Raw genomic sequence first — 26,394 nt, 5'->3', positions numbered from 1 at the left:
TCCCCAACCACATGCCTGCCCCCTACCTCTCAACTCTAACCCAGTGCCCTCCCCCAGAGACAGGCACCCCTAGGCCTCTCCCCTTTTAACCCAATGCCTGGCTCTCAGAGATGCCACCATACACTTTTCCCCTCCAGGAACTGGGGCATGTGCACAAAGTGGGCATGAAACCCTGAACAAGCCATAAGCCTGAGAGCCACATCTGTCAGCAAAGAGCCACAGGTTGGCCATGCCCATTTAAGTCAATTGCATGAATGCTGATTTGATTAGGCTAGATTTTGTTTTCTACTCATGGGCTACATCCCTTTTATGAAAGAGGGATGTAAGTTAGACATATCACAATTGCTAATGAAGCAGGGATTTAAAATCTCCCCTGCTTCATTAGCATAAAAATGGCTGCCCCTCTCCCCCCTTTCCCCGCACGGAGCTTTGCTGGAAAAGAGCGCCAGTCTAGATGCTGATCTTGTGGAAAATAAAGCCTTTTCCGAAAGATCCCTTATCCCTCTTAGGTGCTTGACAAATTCATGAAGGTATCAGTTGCTTGATGTTTATTACTGCTATGTCTGCCTACTCTTGCCATGGGAATAAAGTGAGTCAGTTAATGCACACCCTGGAACTACTCCGATACCTCTCCGGTTTAGGGCCCCACCCATGAGCTACTGCTATGTTGTATAAATTCCAACACCACCAGTATTTCTAAGCCATTGAACATTTTATTTAATAGACACAAGAGTTCAGGTTAGCTGTAGCATGGCTTTGGCATAAAGTCTGTGACCAGTCTTGAGTGTCACTAGGCAGACTTGTGGCACTTCACTCCTTGAACTGAGCCAGTTCACCATAACTTTGGGAGTCACAATCCATTACGGAGATGGTGTTTCTTCATGCTCTTTCATAGACTCTCGTGCTGGTAACAGTGTTCATAGCACACTCCTAGAAAGACAGAGATAGTGGAAATTCACGTTAGGCAGCTTGTCAAGTGCTCACTTTAAGTGATAGCAAGCTTCATGGAATACTTCCAGTTCCTTTCAAACAAATTGGTAGGAAATAGCCCATTCTGAGAGCTGCATGCTTATATTCAGAACTGTAGGTACTCAAGGAATTCATGGGCCTCAGATCCCTGTTTGGTCTCCACTTGGGACCAAAGTGACAGCATGCGTGCGTGCGCACACACACACACACACACACACACACACACACACACACCCACCCACCCACTAGAAAGGAGCACAGGCACCATTTAATGCTTAGCAGAGGAGCTGTCCCATTATGTTTGTGCCACCCTATAGTTTCAGGAAAAGTTCCCTCTTCCAGAACCCAGGAGACAAGTGCAGGGAGAAATATGGCAGGATCACACTGTCAGTCCAGCAATGACTATACCACTGTTACAAATAAGGAGGTACCAGTCAACATGTTAACTATCATGCTGAGAGGATCTTAGAGCCATTCCAGCTTGTACAATATTTACCCCAAATGGACAAGTTCTAATGAAAATTTTGTTCCTTTCAATGAAGATTTGAGTTTTGGCCTTTGCCCACCCATTGCTTCATAGCGCTATGTATAGATTTTCCCTCCACTTCAGTTTGAGGGGGACATTCTTTCTAGCCTTTTCTCTGCCTACACCAGATCATCATCTTTAACCCTCCTCAGTCTTCAGGTGCAAGTCTCACTAGCTTGGAAGTTAGTCCCAGCTCCCATTTCTATCATAATTCACATCCTTCATGTTTCCATCCCATTGTCTTATTAGAAGCCAATATGGAAGCCATGCTGCATTCAATGATTAAATACCAGGCATTAACTCACCACTACCAGCTTCCCGTCCACCAGTTTTCTTGTTAGAGTGGTCTCTTTTCCATTCCATTTCTGCACCTGAATCAGTGAGCCATTTTCTAGGGTTACAGTGCTCTGAAGAGACAAGGAAACAGTATTGCTCTTCGGTCTGTCCCTGCAGAGATTTGTCCACAAGTCTAACACTAACCAAATCCAGTTGGTTGAGTATGGTTGTGGTTCTGCAGAACATGTGTGGCACTGGTCTTTGTGGTCGACATGCCAACTTCAAAGGCAGTTTGGAAATTCCTCTCCTTCCACAATCCCAGCTGGTTTTAAGGAAGACTCACCTTAACTTTCCTATCATCAGCCGTGGTTTCCTCAAACTCCTCAGCCAACTTGAAAGAGATCTCTGTATTTCTGAAGGTACTTTCTGTTCTGATTGTTATCACATCTCCATTGATACTTATGCTCACATTAGGCTTGGCCACACCAGCCATTTTCCTGGTGGCAAAGCCTACACCTGTAGAACAGACAGGAGGCTATTACATTATCTATTCACTTCAGAACATCTTACTACCTATTTTCAGAGACTGCAGGAGACCAGTGGTTTAGAGTCTTTAGGGATTGGTCTCCATGAGAATCTGCCCCTTGCCCTTTATGTTTCAGTAATCCTGTGTTTCAGAGGCTGCCTGAAATGTCTGATAAGGTCATTCCAAGCCCAGCCCATGGAGTATGGGTCAGGATTTTGCAGTTGAATGTCTAAGATCCAAGAGAATCCTGGTAAGTCCATTTAAAAAAGTGCATAATTTATAACCTCAAAGAATATTAACACTAGTGATTTATTTCCTCCCCCCAACAGTTTGTTATAGAGCCTGCTGAAAAGCAACTTTAAATTTTAAGAAAGACTGGCAATATTAGTGGCCTCTGTACAAGTCAGGAGAAAGTTTTCCAGGGTACTCATCTCATTAAGAAAAGTTAGACAATTCTGTATGAGAATTCTATTACTGGTCTAAGTTAAAAATCTTGTTAGATTACCGTAAGAGTCAGACTCTCTCAGGTAGTCTAGGGGAGAACTAAGAGCCTTTAAAGCCATTTTAAGCCTAGAACTAGGAGTTTTTAGAGAAGCAGGTTACCAGTCAAGACTTCTCCAGCTATCTAGTTGGGAGTCCTAGCAGCTCCTTGATTTAAAGAACATACAGAGGCAGCCCCTAAATCAATCCAGGTACCTAACAAATTCCAGTCAGCCACAAATTCCTGCATTCCAATAGCAACATAAGATTATACTTCAATGAAATAGCCACTTCAACAGAAAACCAGATTAGACAGGTGTTTAATTACTGACTTAATTATAGTCTCAGCATTCCACTGCTTTGTTTCCAAGAGGCAGAGGCACTGATTCTACCCCAAACAATAGTACTACTGAATTATTATTTCTAGATGTTAGTTATGCAGTGATTCAAGGAATACCATACCACTCCTTTCTGTTCAATTCCTTCTGGATTAAGCCTGACCACATTAACCCAAGCTGCTAATTTCCTAAAGAAATCTGCAGTTTAAGACTGTCTGGCTAAAGCAATGTAGTAAACGGGGGGGGGGGGGGGGGAGAGACAAAAAAAAACCCTTGAATAGTACAGCAAAGCTCCCAGAAGCAGGAAGAAGAAATCTAGATACAGTGCAAACTCACTATTCCTTCCCTAAACAGACACAGATACAACCACAGCTAGCCCCACATAATATTCCTCACCCAGCTCTTTCATATAGTCCTCAAAGTTTTCACTGGAGATGAGTTTCCAGGTACCCACAAATAGATCACACATTATGTGAGTTTGGTTCAATAGGCGTCTGCAGGAATTAGCCAAAACTCCTCACTCACAGACAGGATGGTTGTATGAATTCCCTCAGAGCACTAGCCCCTAAAAAAGGAGCCTTGACCATGTGATCCTCTGGGATGACCAATGGTGACAAAGACTATCAAGGATTCCAATTACCAGCATTTCTCTTTTCCTTCCTTTTCTTAGTAGGTCATAGTGTCATTACTCCTTTATCCTCATTGGCACATGGATCACTGCATTGTCAGCATTGTGTGGTCTTTTGCATTCCCAAAATAGGCCACATTCAAGAAAAACATTTTAAAGAGCAGTTTGTTCAGGAAGAGAAGTCTGCAGCTTTGGACCTGCTGAATGGGCTAACTCATGGTGCTCAATAGGGTTAAGCACGTGTAAATTATTGCAAGATTGGAGTCTGAGTCATCTTCTGTTTAGCTAATGTTGTTTGCACCTGCTTATACCTTGCTAAGACCCCAGGAGCAGATTTTTGCCGTTTTCCTGAGAGTGAATGTGCAGGAATGGTTGTCATTACTCATGTGATCCTGTTGCTAGTTGCAGGATCTGGGTCATAGTTTAATCTAACCCTCCTGTTAGGGTTGCACTGCTATTGAACTATATTATATTGTTTCTATCCATGTAATTCTATTGCTAATTATTTTATGTGTTAAATGCCAATGGTGTGCTTAGTGTAGAACGTGACAGGAAAGGAGACAGTGTCCCTGCTCTCACAAATTTGTGCCCAAATCTTCAAAGGTATTGAGGCACCTGAATGGAAGATAAGTACTTAAATATCTTTGATGAGGTAGGCCTTACAATCTAAACAGATGGACATCAAAAACACACTGGTAGAATCAGGAGAAGGTTGGATTAGAGAAGTATATGCTTCCTTTCCCCACCTCTTATTGTATTTCCCCCCTCTTTATTAAACAAATAGAGGTACAGAGTTTAAGACCAGAAAGGAGCATTATGATAGTCTGACCTTCCACAAAACACAAACAACAGATTTTACCCAGAACACACAGGCTACGTCTACACTGGCATGATTTTGTGCAAATACTTTTAACACAAGAGTTTTTGCGTTAAAGTATTGGCGCAAGAGAGCGTCTACACTGGCATGTGCTTTTGCGCAAAAGCATCCGTGCCAGTGTAGATGCTCTCTTGAACAAGAAAGCTCCGATGGCCATTTTAGCCATCGGGCTTTCTTGCACAAGAAATTAATGTTGCCTGTCTACACTGGCCTCTTGCGCAAGAACACTTGCACAAGAGGACTTATTCCTGCGGGAGTGTCATAGTTCTTGCACAAGAAGCACTGATTTCACACATTAGAATGTCAGTGTTCTTGCGCAAGAACTCGCGGCCAGTGTAGACAGGCGGCAAGTTTTTGCGCAAAAGCAGCTGCTTTTGCGCCAAATCTTACCAATGTAGACACAGCCACAGAGTACTCCCGTGCTTCATGTTAGAAGTGACTTTTGAGGAGAGAGAAAAGAGGGGAGGTGCCCAGCAGACTGGCATAGGAGAGAGTTGTGGGAATTGGGAGACCTCATTGATAAGACTCCTTTTCAAGCTGGACTTCTCAGAACAAACCAGGCAGCTGCTCTTTTTTCTGGTGAGTGTTGGGTAGTGGAAAGTATGATATCCTGGGGCAGGGAGGAGAGTTCATGTCAGTTAAACTGGTACATTTGTGCAGCGCTAGTGGGCTAACTAAAAGGGTTCTCCAGTGAAGTTCCTGCTCTTTGTTGGTTTACGCCCTGATTCTGTAATGGGGCTCCTTAGCAATCCATGTGTCTGACCAGATATCCCTTCCGCTGCACTGCATGCATAGGCTGCACTCTTCTCACAATGTGCCTTCCAACATGTGCCAAAGGTCAGTTGCTATAGATCTCTCCTGGCTGGGCTTCCAACAAGTCTTCATTACTTATAGCTTATAAAGACTGAGCGTTGTTTTGTTGTGATGATCACAATCACAAGCATTCTTAAATGAGCTAATTATAAAGCAACATTGATTTTAAGATGGTCTTGTTAATTTTTAAAGTTGTGGAAGGAGCCTGGTAATATATGAGTCCTAATACCACCTCCTTTCTTCCCCCTCTGCCCATCTCCCCACCGCCACTTTCCTATTGAGCAACATTTTGGCATATATCTGTGTTCTAACACCATCCACTTTTAGAAGTTCCACGATTGTGGCTTATATCAGCGAAGGGGTGGTCAAGTGACTGGAACACTGGGACCCAAAAGACTTGGATTCTACCCTCCGCTCTTCTACATTAACCTGCTGTGTAATCTTGGGCAAGTCACTGTGCCTTTATTTCCCCTCTCACCCTTTGTCTTGTCTATTTAGATAGTCAGATATTTGGAGCATGGATTGTCTTATTATGTGTATGTACAGCACCTAGCACAATGATATCCTGGGGCACTATGTCTAAACAAAAACAATAGCTAATGTTAGAATTAGGAGGCAAATGAGCCATAGTGGCAAATGCTGGATCCTCTTCTTAACTGCCCTGTGAAGCTCCAGTGTCAAAAAGCAGTCCCTAAGCCAGTGGTGTCAGTTCCCAAATATTCTTCTGCCAGTGGGAACATTTTGGTGGTGCAGAGCCATTGGGGAAGCTAGAGCTGGGCATTTGGGCCCAAGCATTGGTGCTGGAACAATGTGTGCAGAGAGTCATTAAACCAAATCATATAAATCCTGTATATGAAGGAAGCCATTTCAAGTCAGGGGGTGCTGCAGCATCCCCAGCACCCTTAGTTCCAGCATCTACGGGCCCATGTGCTTTATAAATAACATTATTAATGCAATATTATTAGGAATTTAAGCATTTAGCTTCTTGAGCCTTCACAAGTCCTTGTGCTGCTCTTGTCTTGAAATGGCCTTATTTGTTTGTTTGTGGAAAAGCTATTGGTTTTTAAAAATCTTTTACTGTATTTACTGACTGTCAGTTTGCACTTAAAGAAATCAGACTAAAATTCTGTTGACTGAAGTCCATGATATCGTCCTGATTTGTCATCCCCGAATCTCACATGTTCAAGTCACCTTTAAAAACAGACTATACAGTTCATGCTATTTTCTTGTCTCCGAGAGCTGCTTTCTTGCATGTGCCTACCCAGCAAACCCTTACATTGTGTGACCTGTTCCTGAGAACTTGGAAACTCAGCTCCAGTAAAAAAAAAAAAAAAAAAAGAAAAGAAAAGAAAAGAAATGACTCTGTGAAAGAACTGGGTGAGAAATGTTGTAATGTCTGGCATTTAGAAAAGATATGCTCTAGTTGAACTTTGCTCCTGGAGCCTCTGACATAGTCTGTTATTGGTCCTCCTAGAATATCACATGTTTGTGGTATTTTCAAAAAGAAACAGTTGAATTTCATAATTCACTCCAGTTATTTGTCTCCTGTTATGTGCTCTCAAACATGTGACCTATATCCAGGCTCTTGGAAACTGGCCTCCAGTTAAAACTTGATGGTTATATGAAAGCATGTAGTAAAAATGTGTATGAATTTAATGTTTCACTTTCTTTTAAAAAGTTGTTGCTGGTTTTAGTTTTCATTGCCGCCAACAGTGTGCCCTAAAAGATTTCTTGCTGCCTCTGCTGCTCTCTGCTTTGTAGCTCTAGTGAGTGGAAATAAGATTTTTAGAATAACTAGTTAAAATGTTTTTGGAAGCAAGTACTTGTGTGGAATTTTAAAAGTCATACTTTGCCTTTTTCACTGCTCTCAACTACCTTGAAATGGCTGGTGGGAATTCATTCTTACGTGTGTGTACATACTTCATCTGAGCGAGAAAAATGGCAACACAAATTCTCACTAAAACAGGATTTTTCTAATTATAAAAAAAGCTAAAAACCTGAAGACTAAATTCCAGAAACTGGTAACATGAAGGCAGAAGCATGGCTTGTTCTGGCAGTTTATCTTGGCCTTATGGGGCTCAGATGATCTCTCTAGGGTTGTTACTAGGACTGATGAGTTGGTGTATGGCTTGAGAGGGGGAGGTGGTATGGAGTCTTGTCTGAAAAGAAAGGGGAAAGAGTTTCTCTTTTGCAGGACACCCTCATCCTAATTTTAGTTTGGTTTTTAAGCTGGGACTAATTTCACTGGCCCTGATGACTAAAGTTAGTTCCTATTTTCTCTAAACCACCAAAATCTAAGGGAGAGAGAAAACAGGAACTTGCCTAAATATTTCAAAGTGGGGTTGGATGAGAAACCAGCACTCTCCTATACCTTATAGAAAAACACATTTTCAGTTAGCACTATGACCTGTAGTTTTCTGCAGCTGGTGGACAGCTCAGTGTGTAGGAGGAACAGCTTGCAGATAGCACTACAGCTGCAACACCACTATCTGTTTGAGCTAACTATCACAAATAGCTGTGTGGGAAGGAAAGCGGTACCGTTGAGTGAATGCTAACTGGGTATCTCTGTTTACTCAGTATTCTGTAATCAAGTTGGAAAGTAGAAATAAAGAGTCTTTAACACTTCATCCACTGCTATTCAGCAGGTCAGTTTTTATTTTTCCCACTGGACACTTTACCTCCAGGGTTTTGCACCACTATCCATCATTTGTAGTATCTCAGGGATTGCACAAAATCATTAAGAAAGTCTCCCAATAATCCCCTTTCTGAGATATACGCCAAAGTCTTTCCAGAGTTTCAATTCTGGAGAAACAAAAAGGCAAACCTCTCTCAATTTGCTACAAATTACAGGACTGTGGTATTTAGTATGCACTGGCGGGATGTTTGGAATGAAGGCCTAGATGCCAGGACTACTTCAGACTTTCCACAACTTTTCTTGAAAAGGAAATATGCAACAAAGGCTCATTTCCTCACCCATTTAATTAAACACCAGGAAAAGCTAGCGAGGCAGCTGTAGAATATAGTCCTAATTAGGAAGAAAGAACCTCCCTATTGCAGATGCCAAATCTTGAATTACCTAAACAAATGTGATGTTTCGATCTCTTGCATACTGGTGCTTCTTATCTAAATCTTCAGTGAATTTGCCAGGTACAGGAGCCAGGCTACATGTTTAAGGCCCAGTCTCCCTTGAGTAAGATGTAGGGCTTGTCTACACTGGAAAGCTTTGTTGCCAAAAACTCCTTTTTAGCAATAAAACCCGGAGAGCGTTCACAATGCAATGTGACAAAAGTAGTGAAAAATGGCCACTTTCAGTGACAAAATGTCCACCTCCACAAAGTACTTTTGTCTCTCTCTCCTTCCTTTTAATGTCAACAATCACTCATTGTTTACCACAGCGAAGGTTTTTCTCAAGTTTATTGAACTCCAGAGTGTTTTTCACAATGCCAGATTAGTCATTCTGGCCAGCGAACATAAGAACATATGGTAAGTTTTCAGAATGGAGAGTGGTAACTAGTGGTGTCCCCCAACGGTCTGTACTGGGACCAATCCTATTCAACCTATTTATAAATGATCTGGTAAAAGGGGTAAGCAGTGAGGTGGCAAAATTTGCAGATGATACTAAATTGTTAAGGATAGTTAAGCCCAAAGCAGACTGAGAAGAGCTTCAAAAAGATCTCACCAAACTCAGTTGGCTGCATCTAGACTGGCATGATTTTCCACAAATGCTTTTAACGGAAGTTTTTCTGTTAAAGCATTTGTGGAAAAGAGCGTCTAGATCGGCACAGATGTTTTGCGCAAAAGCACTTTTTGCAGAAAAGTGTCCGTGCCAATCTAGACGCGGTTTTGTGCATGAAAGCCCCAAGCGCCATTTTCGCCATTGGGGCTTTTTTGCGCAAAACGGTTCTCAGTTGTCTACACTGGCCCTCTTGCGCAAAAGCATTTGTGCAAGAGGGCTTTTTCCCAAATGGGAGAGTCATTGTATTTGCGGAAGAACACTGACAATCTTACATTAGATCGTCAGTGTTCTTGCGCAAATTCAAAGGGGCCAGTGTAGACAGCTAGCAAGTTTTTCCGCAAAAGCAACTGCTTTTGCGGAAAAACTTTCCAGACTAGATGCAGCCAGTGACTGGGCAACAAAATGGCAAATGAAATGTAATGTTGATAAATATAAAGTAATGCATATTGGAAAAAATAATCCCAACTATACATACAAAATGATGTAGCTACAATTAGAGGGGGATCTTGGAGTCACTGTGGATAGTTCTCTGAAAACATCCATTCAGTGTGCAGCGGCAGTCAAAAAAGCAAATAGAATGTTAGGAGTCATTAAAAAAGGGACAGAGAATAAGCCAGAGAATATCTTATTGCCTCTATATAAAACCATGGTACGCCCACATTTGGTACGACCATACTGCATACGGATGTGGTCGCCTCATCTCAAAAAAGAGATATTGACTTTGCAACAGGTTCAGAAAATGGCAACAAAAATTATTAGGGGTTTGGAATGGGTCCTATATGAAGAGAGATTAAAAAGACTTGTACTTTTCAGCTTACAAAAGAGGAGACTAAGAGGGGGATATGATAGAGGTCTATAAAATCATTACTGGTATGGAAACATTGAATAAGGAAAAATTATTTACTTATTCCCATAAGATAAGAACTAGGGGTCACCAAATAAAATTAAAAGGTAGCAGGTTTAAAACCAACAAGAGGAAGTTTTTCGTCATGCAGTGCATAGTTGACCTATGGAACTCCTTGCCAGAGGATGTTGTGAAGATCAGGACTTTAACAGGGTTTTAAAAAGAACTAGATAAATTCATGGAGGTTAGGTCCATGAATGTCCATTAGCCAGGATGGTGACTAGGAATGGTGTCCCTAGCCTCTGTTTGTCAGAGGCTTATAATGGATAACAGGAGAGGGATCACTTGATGATTACCTGTTCTGTTCACTCCTTCTCTCATTGGCCACTATTGGAAGAGATGGGCTAGATGGACCTTTAGTCTGACCCAGTATGACCGTTCTTATGTTCTTAAGGTCTTCTGCTTGGAGCACCCCAGAGCTTTTGGATCTTATAAGTGTGTGGGGTGAAGAATCGGTGCAATCACAGCTGCGAGTGACCTGTAGGAACTGGGACTCATAGGGTGTGTCTAGACTACAGGGTTTTGTCGACAAAAGTGGACTTTTGTCGACAAAACTATACCTGCGTCCACACTGCCTTTGAGTTATGTCGACATAATGTAGACAAAACGCAGCAGTTTTGTTGACGTATGTAAACCTCATTCTACGAGGAATAACACCTTTTGTTGACAGAGTTCTGTTGATAGAAGGCATTATTGCATCTACACTGTCCTTTGCGTCCACACTGTTATGTCGACAAAGTGGCTTGCTTTGTCGACAGAACTGGATGTAGTCTAGATGCTCTTTGTTGACAGAAGCTTTGTCGACAGTATCTGTCGACAAAACTTCTGTCAACAAAACCCTGTAGTCTAGACATACCCATACAGTCACGTTTCTTGAGCCCTATGTGAGAAGAGGCATGAGTGAGATGCTCTACAATGCAGAGCCAAGATAAAGGGACTCCAGCAGGCATACCAGAAGGTGAAGGAGGCAAACAGCCAGTCTGCTGTTGCACCCAAAACATGCCATTTTTAATAAAGAATGGAACGCAATCCTGGATGGAGACCCCACGCCTGCAGCCAAGGAGACTGTGGATATTTCCAAAGGCAAAGAGTCAGTAGAAAGAGGAAAAACTATGGAAAAACTCTGAGGACCAGAGAAGACCTAGTCAAGGATGTTTTGCAACATTCAATGCTCCAAACACATGCAGAATTCTTTTCACAGTAACCCTCCTCCCTCTATGCCCACACACTTACTTTCACAGTCTGGTAATGGGTTTTTCCAGCATACTCCACTCTCTATCACAGCAGCTGTGACTTTGACAGCTGGACAGTAACACAATTGTGAAGTTTTCTTACCGCCATGATTCACCCTATGTGCGTACCCATTATTAAAAGAGATCAATAAAGACAAAACTGATGCAGGTTTCTATGAGTTTATTTTGTGTGATGCAATCCACCAATCACTGTAGCCGCTGTAGAAGTCTGTAACATCCCTTGGTTTCATGAGACTGTCTTGCTCAGGATGAGCAGTGGGATGAGGCAGGGAAGCAACCCCAGAACACATAAATGTCAGCGCCCCTCATTGTCAAAAAGGTACCTCAGAGCCTCCCTGATATTGATGGCCACCATATGGGCTCCCCTGACAGTACAGGTGCCTGGCTGTTCAAACTGTGCCCCAATGCAATGCCACTTCGCTGTGGCCCATGTCTCTCACATTGTCATCCGCATCCCTTCCTCTGAGACTAAGTTCATGAGTAGCTTAGCTGCAATGTGTGATATCCTAAGTACTTTGAACACAGCATAGTTGAAAAGTCTGGGTTCCAGCAAGGACTGTCGAAGTGCTCAGCAAGGACTGTCGAAGTTTGAAATGGCATGAAAATAAGTCGGAAGCCCCGGAATGGTTGTGAAACAAAGAGGTAGCAAACAGGATGTTTTTCATGTTCCCAAAATGCCTTGCACGACATTGCATGTTCACACAGTGCCTAGTGACTGAAGGTGATGCCAGGCACTGTGGGATGCTTACTCACATTGCTTTGCACTTTCTGTTGACAGGGGAGCCAACAATGTTCCCATGATATGTCGACAGTGTGTGGCAATGTAAACATGACTTGGTGACTTTTGCATGTTGACAGTACTTTCATTACCAAAACTGTCCAGTGTAGACATACCCCTTGGTTAGTACTAGTGCTTTAATAATTACTGAACAGCCACTAGTAAGTAACAACATAGACTCAAATGGCCAATATACTCCTTTATCTTCCATAGTTTGAGGGTAAAGGCATTGATAACCCACATTCAGATTAATATGAATTCTGCACGGTTTGAGAAAAGTACCACTCTAATCTCTACCCCACTAGTTAGTAAGTGTTGACTAATGCCACAGAAGCAATAGTACTTCCAAAAGTTTTTTCTTCAAAAACACAAACTAAATGAACTGTCAAAATAGTGTCTTCAAGGCACTTCTGTGTTTAATCAAGTCAGAGGAGAATTAGGCCTCAGCAAGAGGTCAGGGCAATAGCTAGAGGAAAACACTTTGAGGTTAGGTACAAAGTAAGGCAATAATTATTTTTTCCCTCTATTTTTGTGCTCAAAGGGGCCCATTTCCCAACACTCTCTCTCTCCTGATGTTGGCCATGGAGAAGGCCACACTCCTTGGGGTCAGTAAACCTCTTGGAAAATTTGCCACTATTACTTACTAATGGTAGTGCACAATGTGCTTACCAGTCATACCAGAAAATGTCTGCCCTCTGGAGCTCCCTATCTAAGGACACACAAAATCTTGCATTGGCACAGCGGCACCATTTTAGCATTTTAATGAAGTTCTATGTCAACAGGCGAGAGCTGTCCTGTGGTGTTCACCTCCCTGACAGATGGTAACTACATTGACAGTAGCAGCTCTCCCACCGACCAAGCGCTGCTATGCTAGCGCTTAGCTCAGTGTCACTAGATCGCTCAGGGGAATGGATTATTCAGCTCCTTGAGTGATGTAGCTATCCCAGTGTAATTCTGTAGTGTGCACCTGGGCTAAGGGGGAAACAGAGGATAAGGAGATCGAAGTGGGAGGTAGGCTTATTCTCCCCAGAGGTTATTCTCCCCTAGATCTGCTGTTGAGAGTACAAGATGTTGTTAAACTGGAGTCTTTTGGACAGCTGCACGTGTATTCAAGCAAATGTCTTAGTCTTTTAGTGTGCGGGGGATGTGCCTTTTGAATTATGATCTCAGTGTAACTTGTGTACTGGAGCTGTGAAAGATTCACTGGTAACAACATTCCCTGTATTTCACTATCCATTCCTGAATGCTGACAGTAGCAGAGGTGAATCTCTGATGTTGTTAACCACAGTGGATTTCAATTTACTGAGCAAACCATAATTTACTTCAATTCCCCCCCCCCCCCAAAAAAGGCAAACAAACCACCCCCCATGTCTTAAAACCATGTATTAATTAAGAGAAGGGCAGGGTTTTCTGGGTTGTCAAGCATAAGATAAAAGAACAGCATTATTGCTAGGAGGTGGTTAGAACAATCATTTCTCCAATCTGGAAGTTTAGTATTTTCCTCCCTTTATTATCTGCTCTTTGTAAAAAAAAAAAATGTACAAATACAAAATTGTTAGAACTACTCATAACTTAAGTAGCTAATTTAGAGTCAATTCCATTTCTAACTAGGAAAGAAAGTTTTAACAATCTTATTGTCTGGGAATTGGTTTTCAATGACAAACTGAGGCTGAAGTTTCCACTATGTGCCACCAAATTTCAGTGAGGTTGTCACTGAATAAAAGGATCAGAGTTTTACCTTTCCTCTCGCTAAGCTCTTTGTCCTGTTTCTTGCTTCAGTAGCAATCAAAAAAGGGAAATCAGCAAGAAATTCATCTGAAATCAGTGATTTTTAGTGTGTGTGTGTGTGGGGGGGGGGGTTGTTGCAAAACTCATTGTGGCTGATCGGGAACTGAGCAAAAGCCAGTTTCAGAGAAAAGCTGATGAAGCACTCCAGTGTAGTAGTTTTTTTTTTTTTTTTTTTTTTTGAGGGGGGATGTTTAGGTACCTGAAACTCAATTCATACCAACCAGCAAACTTAACCTGCAGGACAGCTTTGCCAAAACAGATGGACTTAGGTAATAAACAAGGCTACTCAATTGCCTGCTCAAAAGTGGTTGGGTTTATCATTAGCTTTTCAGCTTACTAGTTCTATGACTAAATGTTACTCTTATACTTTTGCCTACCCAGAGGCTGCATTAACAATTAGGACCCCATTATACAGGTATTGTACAAACTCATGGAAGGACACAACTCCTGTCCCTGAAGAGCTTGTCACTTTAAAACAAGATGCAACAAATGGCTGTAACACACATCAGGACCAACCAGAGAGAAAGGGCAAAGAGCTTGCGAAAAACACATGATTATATTTCTGTACACAATCTGATAGGGTGTTTTTTTAAATATAAGACTATTAGTGATACTTACTAGTCATTGTAATGTTTTAGGGAAGACTTCTGCTATAAATAATCAGGTTCTCACAAAAACAGGAATTCAATATATTGGCACACATGGGTCATTTGGAAGACTGCAACCTTTAGATCCAATGCCAAGACCTCTGTCACTTGAGCTAATGATGGAACTAAGAAGATTAATAGATTGTCACCCTTTCTCTAAAGCAGCATTAGAGGGGAAGGCGACACTCTCTTCGGCAGTGGGTTTCATAGCTATTTGCTGACAAGAAACTCAGCAGACTGCTGAATTCCATTCTCTGCTCTGAAGAGTGTGGTGTAGTGTGTATGCTCTTCTGCCCATTCCCTGCAAACTTAACCAGGGCTAGTGAATCCAGGGGGCAGTGGAGGTTTGTGCCCCAGCAATGGAAATATTGTGGCAGGGGATCTGTGTTTGTGCTTCTGCTCAGCTCCACTTTCCCCTCTTACTTCTCTTCACCCTCCTACCCCAGTTCCAGTTGCTACCTCTTCATTGGCTGACTGGTTTTTTGGGTGCTAAGAGACATTTAGGTTCTGACACTCCCTCTTCTCCATCAGGCCAGGGCAAGGCATATTTCTGCAAACTGGGAGGCAGTAACTGTGTATGGGACTGGAGACAAAGGTGAGTGTGGCCCCTGGAGAGGCTGGAGTAGCCATTGCAGTGTCTAGGATCAGCCTGAGGAGCAGGCAGGAGCCAGATCAATTGCTCCCATGCTATACCTTTGACTCCCCCATTACAGGAGTATTTCTGCCACCTCTGAGTTCAACCCCTTCTGCCCTATCCCCTGACAGCTGTCACTCTTCCAGCTCTCTTCCCCAGCTGTAGCTCTTCGTCCCACTCACATTCAACTTGCCCAGGCAGTTCCAGTCTCCTCTCGGTCTTCTCATCATTGTCTAGCCCAGTGTTTCCCAATTTTATTTGGCTATGGAACCCTTTTAAACTTGAACGAATTTCGAGGAACCCCTAATAACAGTCTTATATATGGAGCTGAAAAAGTAGACCACAAATCAGTAAGGCTAATAATAACTAATGCTAAACAAGGTCATTAGATCAATGTTTAATTGCACATATTTAAAAAAAATCACATTTTTTGCTGCTGTTAGCAATGCAGAATAGCAGTGCAGGGGCAAAGGGAGGTGTCTGAAAGCTGGCCGGGGAACCAGAGAAGGAGCCGGTGTCTGCGGGCCGGCTCCTCGCGGAACCCTTACTTTCACCTCGTGGAACCCTGGGTTCTGCGGAGCACCATTTGGGAAACACTGGTCTAGCCAGTGTCTTTGCTGAGCTAGTTCTCATTCCCACCACAGCCTGGCTCCTTGCCAAATCTGCCTGCCCTCCTCTATCTCCTTCTACCCCACAGACTGCTGGCTTTGCCCCACCATTGCCTGTTTTTCCCTGGATCCTCATGTGCTCTGTTTCCCCACTCCCATTAGCCCCTTGTCCTTGTAAGTCCCACTTGCATTGCCTAGCCAATCCTGGTGTCCATCCAGGGTTCCAGTCTCCCCCACCTCCAATTCTTAGTCCCAGTTTCCTTCTCCCTCTTTGCTGGCCTCCAGTTCCAAGCTTTCCCAGCTCCCCGGGTCCTTCCCTAGTCAACTCATCTCACCTCCCTTGTCTGACTGTTATCCCTGCTGCATCTGAATCATGCAGCTTCCTCCTCAATGCTGCTGAGCACTAGCAGTGGGAGAACTGAGAGCACAAGAGAGACAATCCCCCAGCTGTTAGTTCTGGTGCCTGGTAAAGTCCTGCAGGCCTGGGGCTAGCACATGATCAGTGTGGATGGAACCACTGAGCACATATGACTGTCAAAGATTTTTTCACCTGGCCAAATGTGGGTGGATTTTCACAGAGATGACAAAAGGTGACACATTCTTAATACACCTTCCGACCCTACCAAATTCAAATTTCTGCTCCAGTGGATGGGGCACTACAACTTGATAAAGAAAAGGTTGCGGGAATTTTTAAATGTAACAATATAGTTTTGCTATAACTTTTTTTTATCAGAAATGATGGAATGGGTGAAATTTTCAAAAAAATATTCATCCTGAGTGGTTTGGGGAAAGCAAGACACTTGCTCAGTTCATTTATTATTTGAATTACAGTAGTGCACAAAGGTCCAAATCAACATCAGGCCTACAGAAGAAATACAGCATCACCATTATTGGAATCCACTCAGCCCATTCTATCTAATCAGCTTATGCAGAGGTGAGTAGGTTCTGTGCAATAGTTTAATTATAGGCTTTCAATGTATTGCCTAGTATGGACATGCAGCTGATGAGACTCCTGTGTTTTACTGATCTGCTGGATATTCATTAGCTAGAGTCCCCTATGTAGGTCACAGAAACAGAGCAGATGCATCTATCACATCAATAAATCAGTTAAGACACTTGATTTGTAAAGTCTAATGCTTATTCCATGGTGTGACATCACCCCGGCACCAGTGGAACAGATCTATCTGCTGTGTGAATTTTCTCCTGTAGCTTTTCTGATTGGAGTCAGAGCTCTCTAGTGCCGCCTACTGCTGGAGCTGGGGAATGGGTACTTAGCAGGTCAAAGGAATGTACCAAATGTTGGCAAGCTGCGGGGGCGGGGAAAGGCTGAGACTCTTGTTTTAAATGTTGACTGTTTTTTGTCTGTGATCTGAGACTAAACACTCATAGTGCACGTGTTTAGCCCTCTGGATAGCTGTGAAGATAAGCCTCTGTGCTGCTAATATTTGGTGTCTGTGTTTCAGAGGTGGTTTAACCCTGCTCAGAGAGGGTAAGTCACTTTGTGAGGCCTGCTGTGCAGGTAAGGTGTGATTCTAGAGAGGTGCCCACAAACAAGGCAGGTGTCTTCAGGACTGATTAGCTGGAACATAAGAATTCCAGATCGCCGCATCCACCTGCAGATCTGCAAGCACGTTACTAACAGGAGCGAATGTAGCCACACACACAGGCTCTCTGAGGAAGGAACATACTGTCCCCATTTTAGAGAAGAACCTGAACTAAGGCCACATTGTCAATGCTCTCTGGTGGGAGCAAGTACCAATCATGCAAACGCTTCTGTTGAGGTCAGTGAGACAGCTCTTGTAAGTAACTGCTCAGCAGTGAGAGCAAGGGGCTTACAATGTGGCCCTGAGAAATTAATAGGCACATTTTCTAATTCGGCCCTAGTTTTGGGTGGTTACCCAGCTTCAGACACCTGGGCCCTGATTTTCTGAGGTGCTGAGCAATCATCAGTCCAGTGGGCTTCCGACTGAGCTGTGAGTGCTCAGCAATGAGAAACAGGCTCCTGATGTCTAAAGTTGGGCATTCCAAAGCCCCGGCACCCAGAACTAGACATCACTTCTGGAAAAGTGGGCCAAAGAGATCAACACGGGGTCCCACAGCAAATCGGATGGCTACTGTTGGGAATAAAACCTGGCTCTCATGAGTGTAAGGCCTTTGCAAAACAGGTGCAGGCCCAAAATCTAACAATATTCCTTTTCTTGAAAACATGTGTTTCAGCTTTCCTAGCTAATTTGCTTTAAAGAAGCTAAATGTTTTGTGCAGCACGGCCAGGTGGAAAGCCATGCAGCTGGAGCCTCAGCATCACTGCCATTAACTGGTGGCTGTGTCTTTTAAGACTGTGCATTTGTTAATACAGAATGTAGTGTGTGTAACATCTTGATTTTATTTCTCAGCATATGATGTGGCAGTAAAGGATCCTGCTGATGCCTGAGTGAACACTGATTCTGAGCAGAAGCCTGACCACTGGTACCTGTTCCATCATGTACCTGTTCCGTCCCCTTGGGCGTGCTGGTATGGTGTGCCAAGAACGCTTCAACTATATTACCTCATGAAAATTGCAATGGACAGCATATGTGATACCAATGAAGCTGTAGAAACTGCAACCTATTATTTTTCTTCTAATTGTGAAATGAAGTCTTTTTATTTTAATACCATAGTCTATTTACACTAATTGCCATTAAAAGGTTGTTATGTGCCCACAAATCACCCCATTAGTGATAGCTGTCCCTGCAAATGCCGGCTTTTCAGTTGCTTCAGCTGACCCCAAGCATGCTCTATTTCCATGTACATGTTTAATTCTAAGAACATAAGAATGGCCATACTGGGTCAGACCAAAGGTCCATCTAGCCCAGTACTCTGTCTGCCAACAGTCACCAATACCAGATGCCTCAGAGGAAGGGATCATAACAGGTAATCCTCACGTGATCCCTCCACTGTCACCCGTCTCCAGAGAAACAGAGCCTAGGGACACCATTCCTACCCATCCTGGTTAATAGCCATTGATGGACCCAACTTACATGAATCTATCTAGCTCTTTTTTGAACCCTGTTAAAGTTCTAGCCTTTACTGCATCCTCTGGCAAGGAGTTCCACAGGTTGACTATGTGCTGAGTGAAGAAAAAATTCCTTTTGTTTGTTTTAAACCTGCTGCCTATTAATTTCATTTGGTGACCTCTAGTTTTTTTATTGTGGGAATAAGTAAATAATTTTTCCTTATTCACTTTTTCCATGCCAGTCATGATTTTATAGACCTCTATCATATTCCCCTTAGTCTTCTCTTTTCTAAACTGAAAAGTCCCAGTCTTTTTAATCTCTCTTCATATGGGACCTGTTCCAAACTCCTAATCATTTTTGTTGCCTTTTTCTGAACTGTTTCCAATGCCAATATTCTGGAAGGCTACATCAACTTTCTTCTGTTTCCAGTGTTCCTGGCAGCTGATATGTTACATAGTTAGGAAACTCAACCAATGTAATATGTAATTAAAGGCATTGGGCTAAACTCTAATATCAGTTACACTAGTGCAGCTCCACTGTTGTTTTTAATTGGTTTATATGAGTATAATCGGCAGGTGATTTGAACCTATTACGGTAGTGTGGACACTACTGATATGTTATGTTAAAAGTATGTTTCCTAATTATTTTTTATCCTAAATTACTATCATAGTACACAGACAAAGAAGCCAATTCCTGTCTCTAAGAGTTCATTCCTTCCCAGTCTCCATGTCTTTGGCCTGATATTCTTTTCCTAGCATTGTGGTAGTGTGGTGTCTAGCATTTGAAGGAATGCAGCTCTTCAAATGCACTTCCACAGTATGATCTAATCTTTCACCCTTGTTTCATCTTGCCTGTTTAGTTTGCTTCTTTCATTGACTCCCCAGTATATCCTGACTCATCCCCAAGCAAGTCCCAATTTCTTTCCAGCTAAAGTAATCTTTTCTCCCTTAATTATCTTGTTGAATTGTCTCCTACTCTGTCTATGACCAAGTGGCACAAGGCCTTGTAGATTACAGTAGAGGTAATTCATCCCTAACCCCACAGCTGCTTTTGGATTTCAGCACAACAGTCCCTTCTACCAAACTGGAGATTTATATTACTTCTGCTTTTAAAAACACTCTCATCCCCGTTCCAGCTGATCAGGAAAACTTTAGTCACTATGATGTTTTTCTAGTGTGGTTTCTTCACATTCTTACACCAATTTGAGAGACAGATTGGTGTTTCAACATAGTTCTCAGCCTGGGCATTCTCAGTGAGCCAATCCTTACTGAGGTTCATATTAGGACTCTCCAGAAACCCCTGCTTTCCTGCATCACCTTTTTGCAAAGATGAATGCAATGTTTCACAGACAGGCATGCTCTAGCCCTATTTATATAGGGCCCATTGAAGTCAGTGTGAGTCTTTCTTTGTCCACAGTAGGTTTTGTGTCAGGCCCACAATGAGAAACCAGAGTATAGCTGACTGGAGGGGGGAACCTTTTAATGGGGATCATGCAAGACCCTGTTTTCTCACTTCAGAACCCTAATGAGAGTGGCAAATTCTCACCGGCTGTGTCTAGACTGCATCCCTTTTCTGTAAAAGGGATGCAAATTAGACACATCGCAAGTGAAAATGAAGCGGGGATTTAAATCCCCCCCGCTTCATATGTATAAACATGGCTACCGCTTTTTTCTGGCTCGGAGCTTTGCCGGAAAAAAGCACCAGTCTAGAAGGGGATCTTTCGGAAAATAAAGCCTTTCCAAAAGATCTCTTATTCCTTATTTTAAAATTCCTCTTAAAATAAGGAATAAGGGATCTTTTGGAAAAGGCTTTATTTTCTGAAAGATCCCCGTCTAGACTGGTGCTTTTTTCCGGCAAAGCTCTGAGCCGGAAAAAAGCGGCAGCCATGTTTATGCAAATGAAGTGGGGGGGGATTTAAATCCCTGCTTCATTTGCAATTGCGATGTGTCTAATTTGCATCCCTTTTACGGAAAAGGGATGCAATCTAGACACAGCCGGTGAGAATTTGCCACATGTTCATTTATCTGAATGTAAGACATTAACATGGTTTGTTGTAACAAACTGCACACAACAAAAGAGATGTAAGAGAGAAAGACACGTGTCCACTATTGCAAAGTCTAGAAGTTTCTCTGGAGCATCTGTATATCAGTAATATCAGTGCAAGTCACGAAAAGAGGCTATTAAAATAACCGTTTGATTAAAAACATAACAGTGGGGAAGGAAAGCCAGAGAATGAAGATTTGTACCAAATCCTACCAGAAGCTTTGCATAGGTTTATTAGTACTTCTCTCTCTCTCTCTCTCTCTCTCTCTGACACACATCAAGTTTGGGTGAGTGAGGAGCAATAGAATTGATTTCATAAGAAAACAGTTTAAACTTTATAAATTGTATGGGATGGTAAAATCTGGTGTCATTGTTACTACTTCTGGCAGCGCAAACAATGAGTTAGACCCTGGATAAATGATGCAGTCACTCAATCTAGAGACCTCAAACACATCCATCAAGATGATAAAGAGGGCAGGGGCCATGCTATTTGGTCTTGAGCTCCACAGGGGCAGGATGGGGAGCTCAAGTTTCTTAACAGTAAAGATGTAAGTTAAATTGCCCCTGATTCCAACATATCCTGTTGTCACAAAGAAGGATATTTTAGTTCATATGGTTGTTCTTGGAGGCCTTTTAACACCCTGGCAGGCCTCCATTTTATTTCCCCACCTTTTAAATATGGCTCTCTAGCATAATATTTATATTTTTGATGGGTACCAGAGTTTGGAACTACCAAACTATATGACATTTGTAAAAAGCTTTGTTTTCAATACTGTGGCAAAAGAAATAAAAGTGCTGATGATTGGAATCGGATTCCTACCCATGTTTCATCCTTACACTATCTATCACTAGCAGGCCTTAAGTATTACATATTCAAGCCATTTTTAAAGATAAGTTGTTAGGGTGAGACGTATCTCATGGCTTTTTTATCCCCTCCATGGTAGCAGCAGCTGTTCTTGTCAATGCCCAGCAAATTCCCACAACTCCTGAGCTCTTCCTGGGAACCTGGAAACTCGTCTCCAGTGAAAACTTTGAGGAATACATGAAAGAACTAGGTGAGAGTAGGAGGAGATATTATTTTTGAAAGGGGAATGGAAATGTCTGTCTTCAGAGAGTAAGTGCTGAGTTTGCCCTTTGCTTCAGGGTATATAATGTGATGTGTAAAATTTTCCTTCCTTGCTCTTGACTTTCTTCACTTTGTAAGTTACTGATGTTCCAGTGTTAAGGGGAATGAAGTGTCATTCTGGTAATTTACAATGAAAATCATCTCTGTGTGGTTATTTTTCCTCCCCAACTCCTTCTAGCTGTGTTTGCCAGGCAACTACTACATTACTAATGAATTCTAAATAAACTCAAGGGGCCTATCATCCCATGTCGAACAAATGGAAATGTTGGGTGCTAAAATGAATTTATTTCAGAGGCCACAATAAATTCCTGTCTTAGACATTTGTTATCTTTAGTATGTGAGTGCTGAACAAAACTGCCACAGTATACCAAAAACTGAGAGAGAGAAAATTGTGTGTGGGTGTGAGGTAGAGAGGTATTAAATTTAACTCTTTGGAGTTTTTTAAAGGTCTTTATTATAATGTTACTGGTGCAGTTTCTGGGACAAAGACTTATCAAAAAAATTGTGCCTTATACTTGGATCTAAATATGGCTTGGGTACAGTCTTATTTTTTCTTTCCAAAGTCTTGCCTTTGAGGATACTCTTCCTCAAGTACCTGGCAATCTAACCAAGAACTCTTTCTGTTTGTGAATGTTGAATTTCAAATGGTTCCTTCTTTCTCATCTTCAGGACTGGGCTTTGCCCAAAGGAAAATGGGCAATTTGGCCAAACCCAAAGTGATAATCAGCATGCACAAGGATGTGATGACCATTAAAACTGACAGTGCCTTTAAAGTGACAGAGATTTCCTTCAAACTGGGCCAAGAATTTGAGGAAATCACCGTGGATGACAGGAAAACCAAGGTGAAGACTAGAGTTTTCTTTAGGAATTGTTCCAGTCATTTGTGTGGAGAATGGGAAGTCTGTTTTTTTCTTTGACACAAGAGTCTTCCAGTTATCTGAATGGCCGTGCAAGAAGAAGTGTTCTTCAGTGAAGGGGTGTATGTAGCAAATGGGGAACTGATATTACATTATAAGAATGTTGTGGGTCTTATTAACTCTGGAGTAAAGTTCATTTAAGTTGTTATTCTGAGAAACTCAGGCTATGTTTTCATGTTTTATTTGTATTTGTCTGTGCAGAGCATTGTGACTATAGAAAATGACTCAATGACTCATGTGCAGATGTGGGATGGTAAAAAAGCCACCATGAAGAGAAAACTGGTGGATGGGAAGATGGTGTTGGTGAGTCCATTTCCACTGTGTAAACACTGAATGTTACAAAGATGCAGCCAGCAGCTGAAAATTTCAGTTTTAAGTATGGTATATATTCAAATCTCATCCCCTTCTGAGTTAACGAATGGATGAATGAGTGATTTAGAGGAAATGATTCTCCAGCATTGGGACATGAGTGTATGAAAACTAGGTAAAGGGGAAAATTTGATATAGAAACGGATGAATCTCAGTGAGCTCTTCACCTTCCTTCAGTGAATAGTCATGCAGCTGAATATTGCCCCCATGTGTTCTTGTTGTATGTTGAAGGAAATTTAAAGGCAAACTGCACTTATGTGATTCAGTGGTACTAACATATTTAAGTAAACTAGCTATTCAACATAGTGCAAATCCCCGGCTTTCCCCCCACTTCCATGGATATTCTACTTGGTTAAGAGTGCCTTAAACAGATTAAACAAAATACAGGACTATGTAGCACTTTAAAGACTAACAAGATGGTTTATTATTAGGTGATGAGCTTTCGTGGGCCAGACCCACTTCCTCAGATCAAATAGTGGAAGAAAATAGTCACAGCCATATATACCAAAGGATACAATTAAAAAAATGAACACATATGAAAAGGACAAATCACATTTCAGAACACCACTGTCTACAGAAAACCCACCGACTCATACAGTCACCTACATGCTTCCAGCTCCCATCCAGAACACACCACATGATCCATCGTCTATAGCCAAGCCCTTCGATACAACCGCATCTGCTCTAATCCCACTGACAGAGACCAGAAGCTTCAGGATCTCTACCAAGCATTTATAAACCTCAACTACCCACCCAGAGAAATAAAAAAGCAAATTGAAAGAGCCAGACGAATACCTAGAAACCATCTACTTCAAGACAGACCCAAGAAAACCAACAATAGAACACCACTTGTCATCACCTACAACCCCCAACTTAAACCTGTCCAACACATTATCAATAAACTACAGCCTATATTGGAACAGGATACCATACTCAAAGAGGCTCTGGGAGACAGACCCATAGTCTCCTATAGACAACCACCTAACCTCAAGATGATTCTTACCAACCACCACAGGACATACCACACTAATACCCTGGTACCTTCCCTTGCAACAAACCCCGTTGCCAGCTTTGTCCACATATTCATTCTGCTGATACCATTATTGGACCTAACCAAGTGAGTTATAAGATCAAGAACACATATTCCTACGCATCCAGAAATATAATCTATGCTATCATGTGCCGAAAGTGTCCGTCTGCTATGTACATTGGACAAACATCTCAGACACTTCGCCAAAGGATTAATGCCCACAAAACAGATATCAGACAAGATCACAAAGAGAAAACAGTTTCTTGCCATTTTAACCAGAAAGGACACTCTCTCAATGACTTAACCACCTGCATTCTGCTACAAAGACCTTTTACATCTGCACTTGAAAGGGAATCCTCTGAACTGTCATTCATGTTAAAATTCGACACTTTCCAAAAAGGACTCAACAAACATTTGAACTATCTCACCCATTACCAAGATAGTTTCCCCAATTATCACCTCTAATACCATTAACTCACAAACATCCCACTCTCCCTACCTCTAATATCATCAATTCACAGACAATTACCTTCCTTCCTCCCCCCCCCCCCCGCATCTCCCTCCTGTTCTGCAATGTGATTTGTCCTTTTCATATTTGTTCATTTTTTTTAATTGTATCCTTTGGTATATATGGTTGTGACTACTTTCTTCCACTATTTGATCTGAGGAAGTGGGTCTGGCCCACGAAAGCTCATCATCTAATAAACCATCTTGTTAGTCTTTAAAGTGCTACATTGTCCTGCATTTTGCTTTACCTGTTTGGGGACCCTCTGAATCACATTCTACATGTAGGAAAGAAATCTACTTTAGTATTTTTTAAATGTGCACTCTACATGCTTTGCTTTTACTATTGTCCTTTCAGATACAAACTCCTGCTTCTTTCATGAAAATGCTGCATTGATTTGAACCCTTTGATTTGTTTTTCTGGAGTTATGATTATATTCACCCTAAATAATTTGTTACTTGCATTTAAGATCAGGTGCATGTTTAGTTTATCTAACAGTAAACAGCAGTTTCATTCAATAACTTTTTGAAATAATGGTATTTACTGGGTGAAATCAACTAACTTTTATGTACCCATCTTAAAATCTTTCCTTTAATCAAAATTTGGAATATAAACTCTAGGTTCAGTCTCCCAAACTAACTTTGTATGTCTCTCCTGTATTACTTAACACAAAATGCAGTCTTATTCCTATTAAAGTCAATAATTTTACCATTGCCTTTAAGCACTAAAGCTTTAATTGCTTTTCCTAAATTTTGCTATAATAAATATTGAAATTGCAAATAACACCTGTTTTCCCCTTAGGAATACACTCTGAATGATGTCACCTGTACTAGGGTCTACGAGCGAGTGGGATGAACTCCATCTTCATGGAGGATTGTATTGTTGCATATCCATTTGATTCAGTGATAGTTTTAGTCTTATTAAACAGTAGAATATTATCGAACTTCATGGCTATTATAGCAAATGTGAACACTGATGAATAAAATATTTCATACTCAATGTTTGAATAGTTTGCAGCCAGAACCTGCCAAGGTATGGCTCTTTGAGGGGGAGCAGGAGGTTAGTCTTAGTTCTCTGGGCACATGGAATCATTGCATACACAAACCACTGTGTCTCTAGAAGGCACTCATGCAGCATATAACGGAGCTGAACATCAGGCTGTTAGCGGGGGCTAAGCGATCTGATTGGTCACACAAATAGTAACTCACAATGTACCCATTTTTACTGGTTCAACAATTGAGTCAGTGACTGATTGATAAGCAAATCGAAGATACAGGGCCAACTTCTCTGACCTGGCAAAGCTGTCCTTGGGAAAGGGTGCTTGCAACCTACAGCCTTCATTGTTCGTGTGTTTGCAAAGGGCAGCTGCTGGTTTGGTACAGAAGGGCACAGAGATACGTAGTCAGATCAGGTCCCCACCCCACACACACCCAGCAGGCTTACAAACTGCAGCCCTCAGTTACATATGCCTGAAAAAAGGGGGAGGGGAGGACAGTGGTGCCAGCAATTTAAAATTAGGTATGGGAAACCAAGGGAAAATCATTTGCCTTGTTTTTGAGGAACAGCAGAGCACTCTAACGAGCAGCACAAATGCCCATGAAATACATTTATAATAGGAGTTACCTTTCAC

At 42.0% G+C, this 26,394-nt stretch overlaps 2 protein-coding genes across 3 annotated transcripts; one reads left to right on the top strand and one right to left on the bottom strand.

Moving 5' to 3' along the window:
- Window positions 1–691: 691 nt before the first annotated feature.
- On the bottom strand, window positions 692–3,669 carry LOC102447791 (fatty acid-binding protein, adipocyte). Its single transcript, XM_006135285.3, has 4 exons — window positions 3,512–3,669; window positions 2,115–2,287; window positions 1,801–1,902; window positions 692–930 (listed from the first exon to the last, which is right to left on the bottom strand). Exons 1-4 carry the CDS (start codon window positions 3,582–3,584, stop codon window positions 880–882), a joined length of 399 nt encoding a protein of 132 aa, XP_006135347.2. The 5' UTR covers window positions 3,585–3,669; the 3' UTR covers window positions 692–879.
- Window positions 2,459–25,751, top strand: LOC102449561 (myelin P2 protein-like). Of its 2 annotated transcripts, XM_025190853.2 has the most exons (7): window positions 2,459–2,547; window positions 16,613–16,715; window positions 18,175–18,292; window positions 21,762–21,872; window positions 22,613–22,785; window positions 23,062–23,163; window positions 25,566–25,751. In XM_025190853.2, exons 3-7 carry the CDS (start codon window positions 18,262–18,264, stop codon window positions 25,617–25,619), a joined length of 471 nt encoding a protein of 156 aa, XP_025046638.1. In that variant the 5' UTR covers window positions 2,459–2,547; window positions 16,613–16,715; window positions 18,175–18,261; the 3' UTR covers window positions 25,620–25,751. The 2 variants fall into 2 exon arrangements, with proteins under 2 accessions (XP_025046638.1, XP_025046637.1); XM_025190852.2 differs by lacking the exons at window positions 2,459–2,547; window positions 16,613–16,715 and adding an exon at window positions 17,326–17,562.
- The last annotated feature ends 643 nt before the right edge of the window (window positions 25,752–26,394 follow it).

This window comes from Pelodiscus sinensis, chromosome 2 (assembly GCF_049634645.1).
Source record: "Pelodiscus sinensis isolate JC-2024 chromosome 2, ASM4963464v1, whole genome shotgun sequence".
Lineage (NCBI taxonomy): Eukaryota > Metazoa > Chordata > Testudines > Trionychidae > Pelodiscus > Pelodiscus sinensis.
This window is presented reverse-complemented; position numbering and strand designations above follow the sequence as displayed.

Bases quoted from the DNA above. Each gene is read 5' to 3' on its own strand.
- LOC102447791 (XM_006135285.3), bottom strand. From the start codon at position 3,584: ATGTGTGATCTATTTGTGGGTACCTGGAAACTCATCTCCAGTGAAAAC. The intron at 2,288-3,511 runs GTGAGGAATATT...TCTGTTCTACAG, and splicing joins GGACTATATGAAAGAGCTGG to GTGTAGGCTTTGCCACCAGG. The intron at 931-1,800 runs GTGAGTTAATGC...CTGTCTTTCTAG, and splicing joins TGGACGGGAAGCTGGTAGTG to GAGTGTGCTATGAACACTGT.
- LOC102449561 (XM_025190853.2), top strand. From the start codon at position 18,262: ATGTACCTGTTCCGTCCCCTTGGGCGTGCTG. The intron at 22,786-23,061 runs GTGAAGACTAGA...TTGTCTGTGCAG, and splicing joins TGGATGACAGGAAAACCAAG to AGCATTGTGACTATAGAAAA. The intron at 23,164-25,565 runs GTGAGTCCATTT...TTTTCCCCTTAG, and splicing joins TGGATGGGAAGATGGTGTTG to GAATACACTCTGAATGATGT.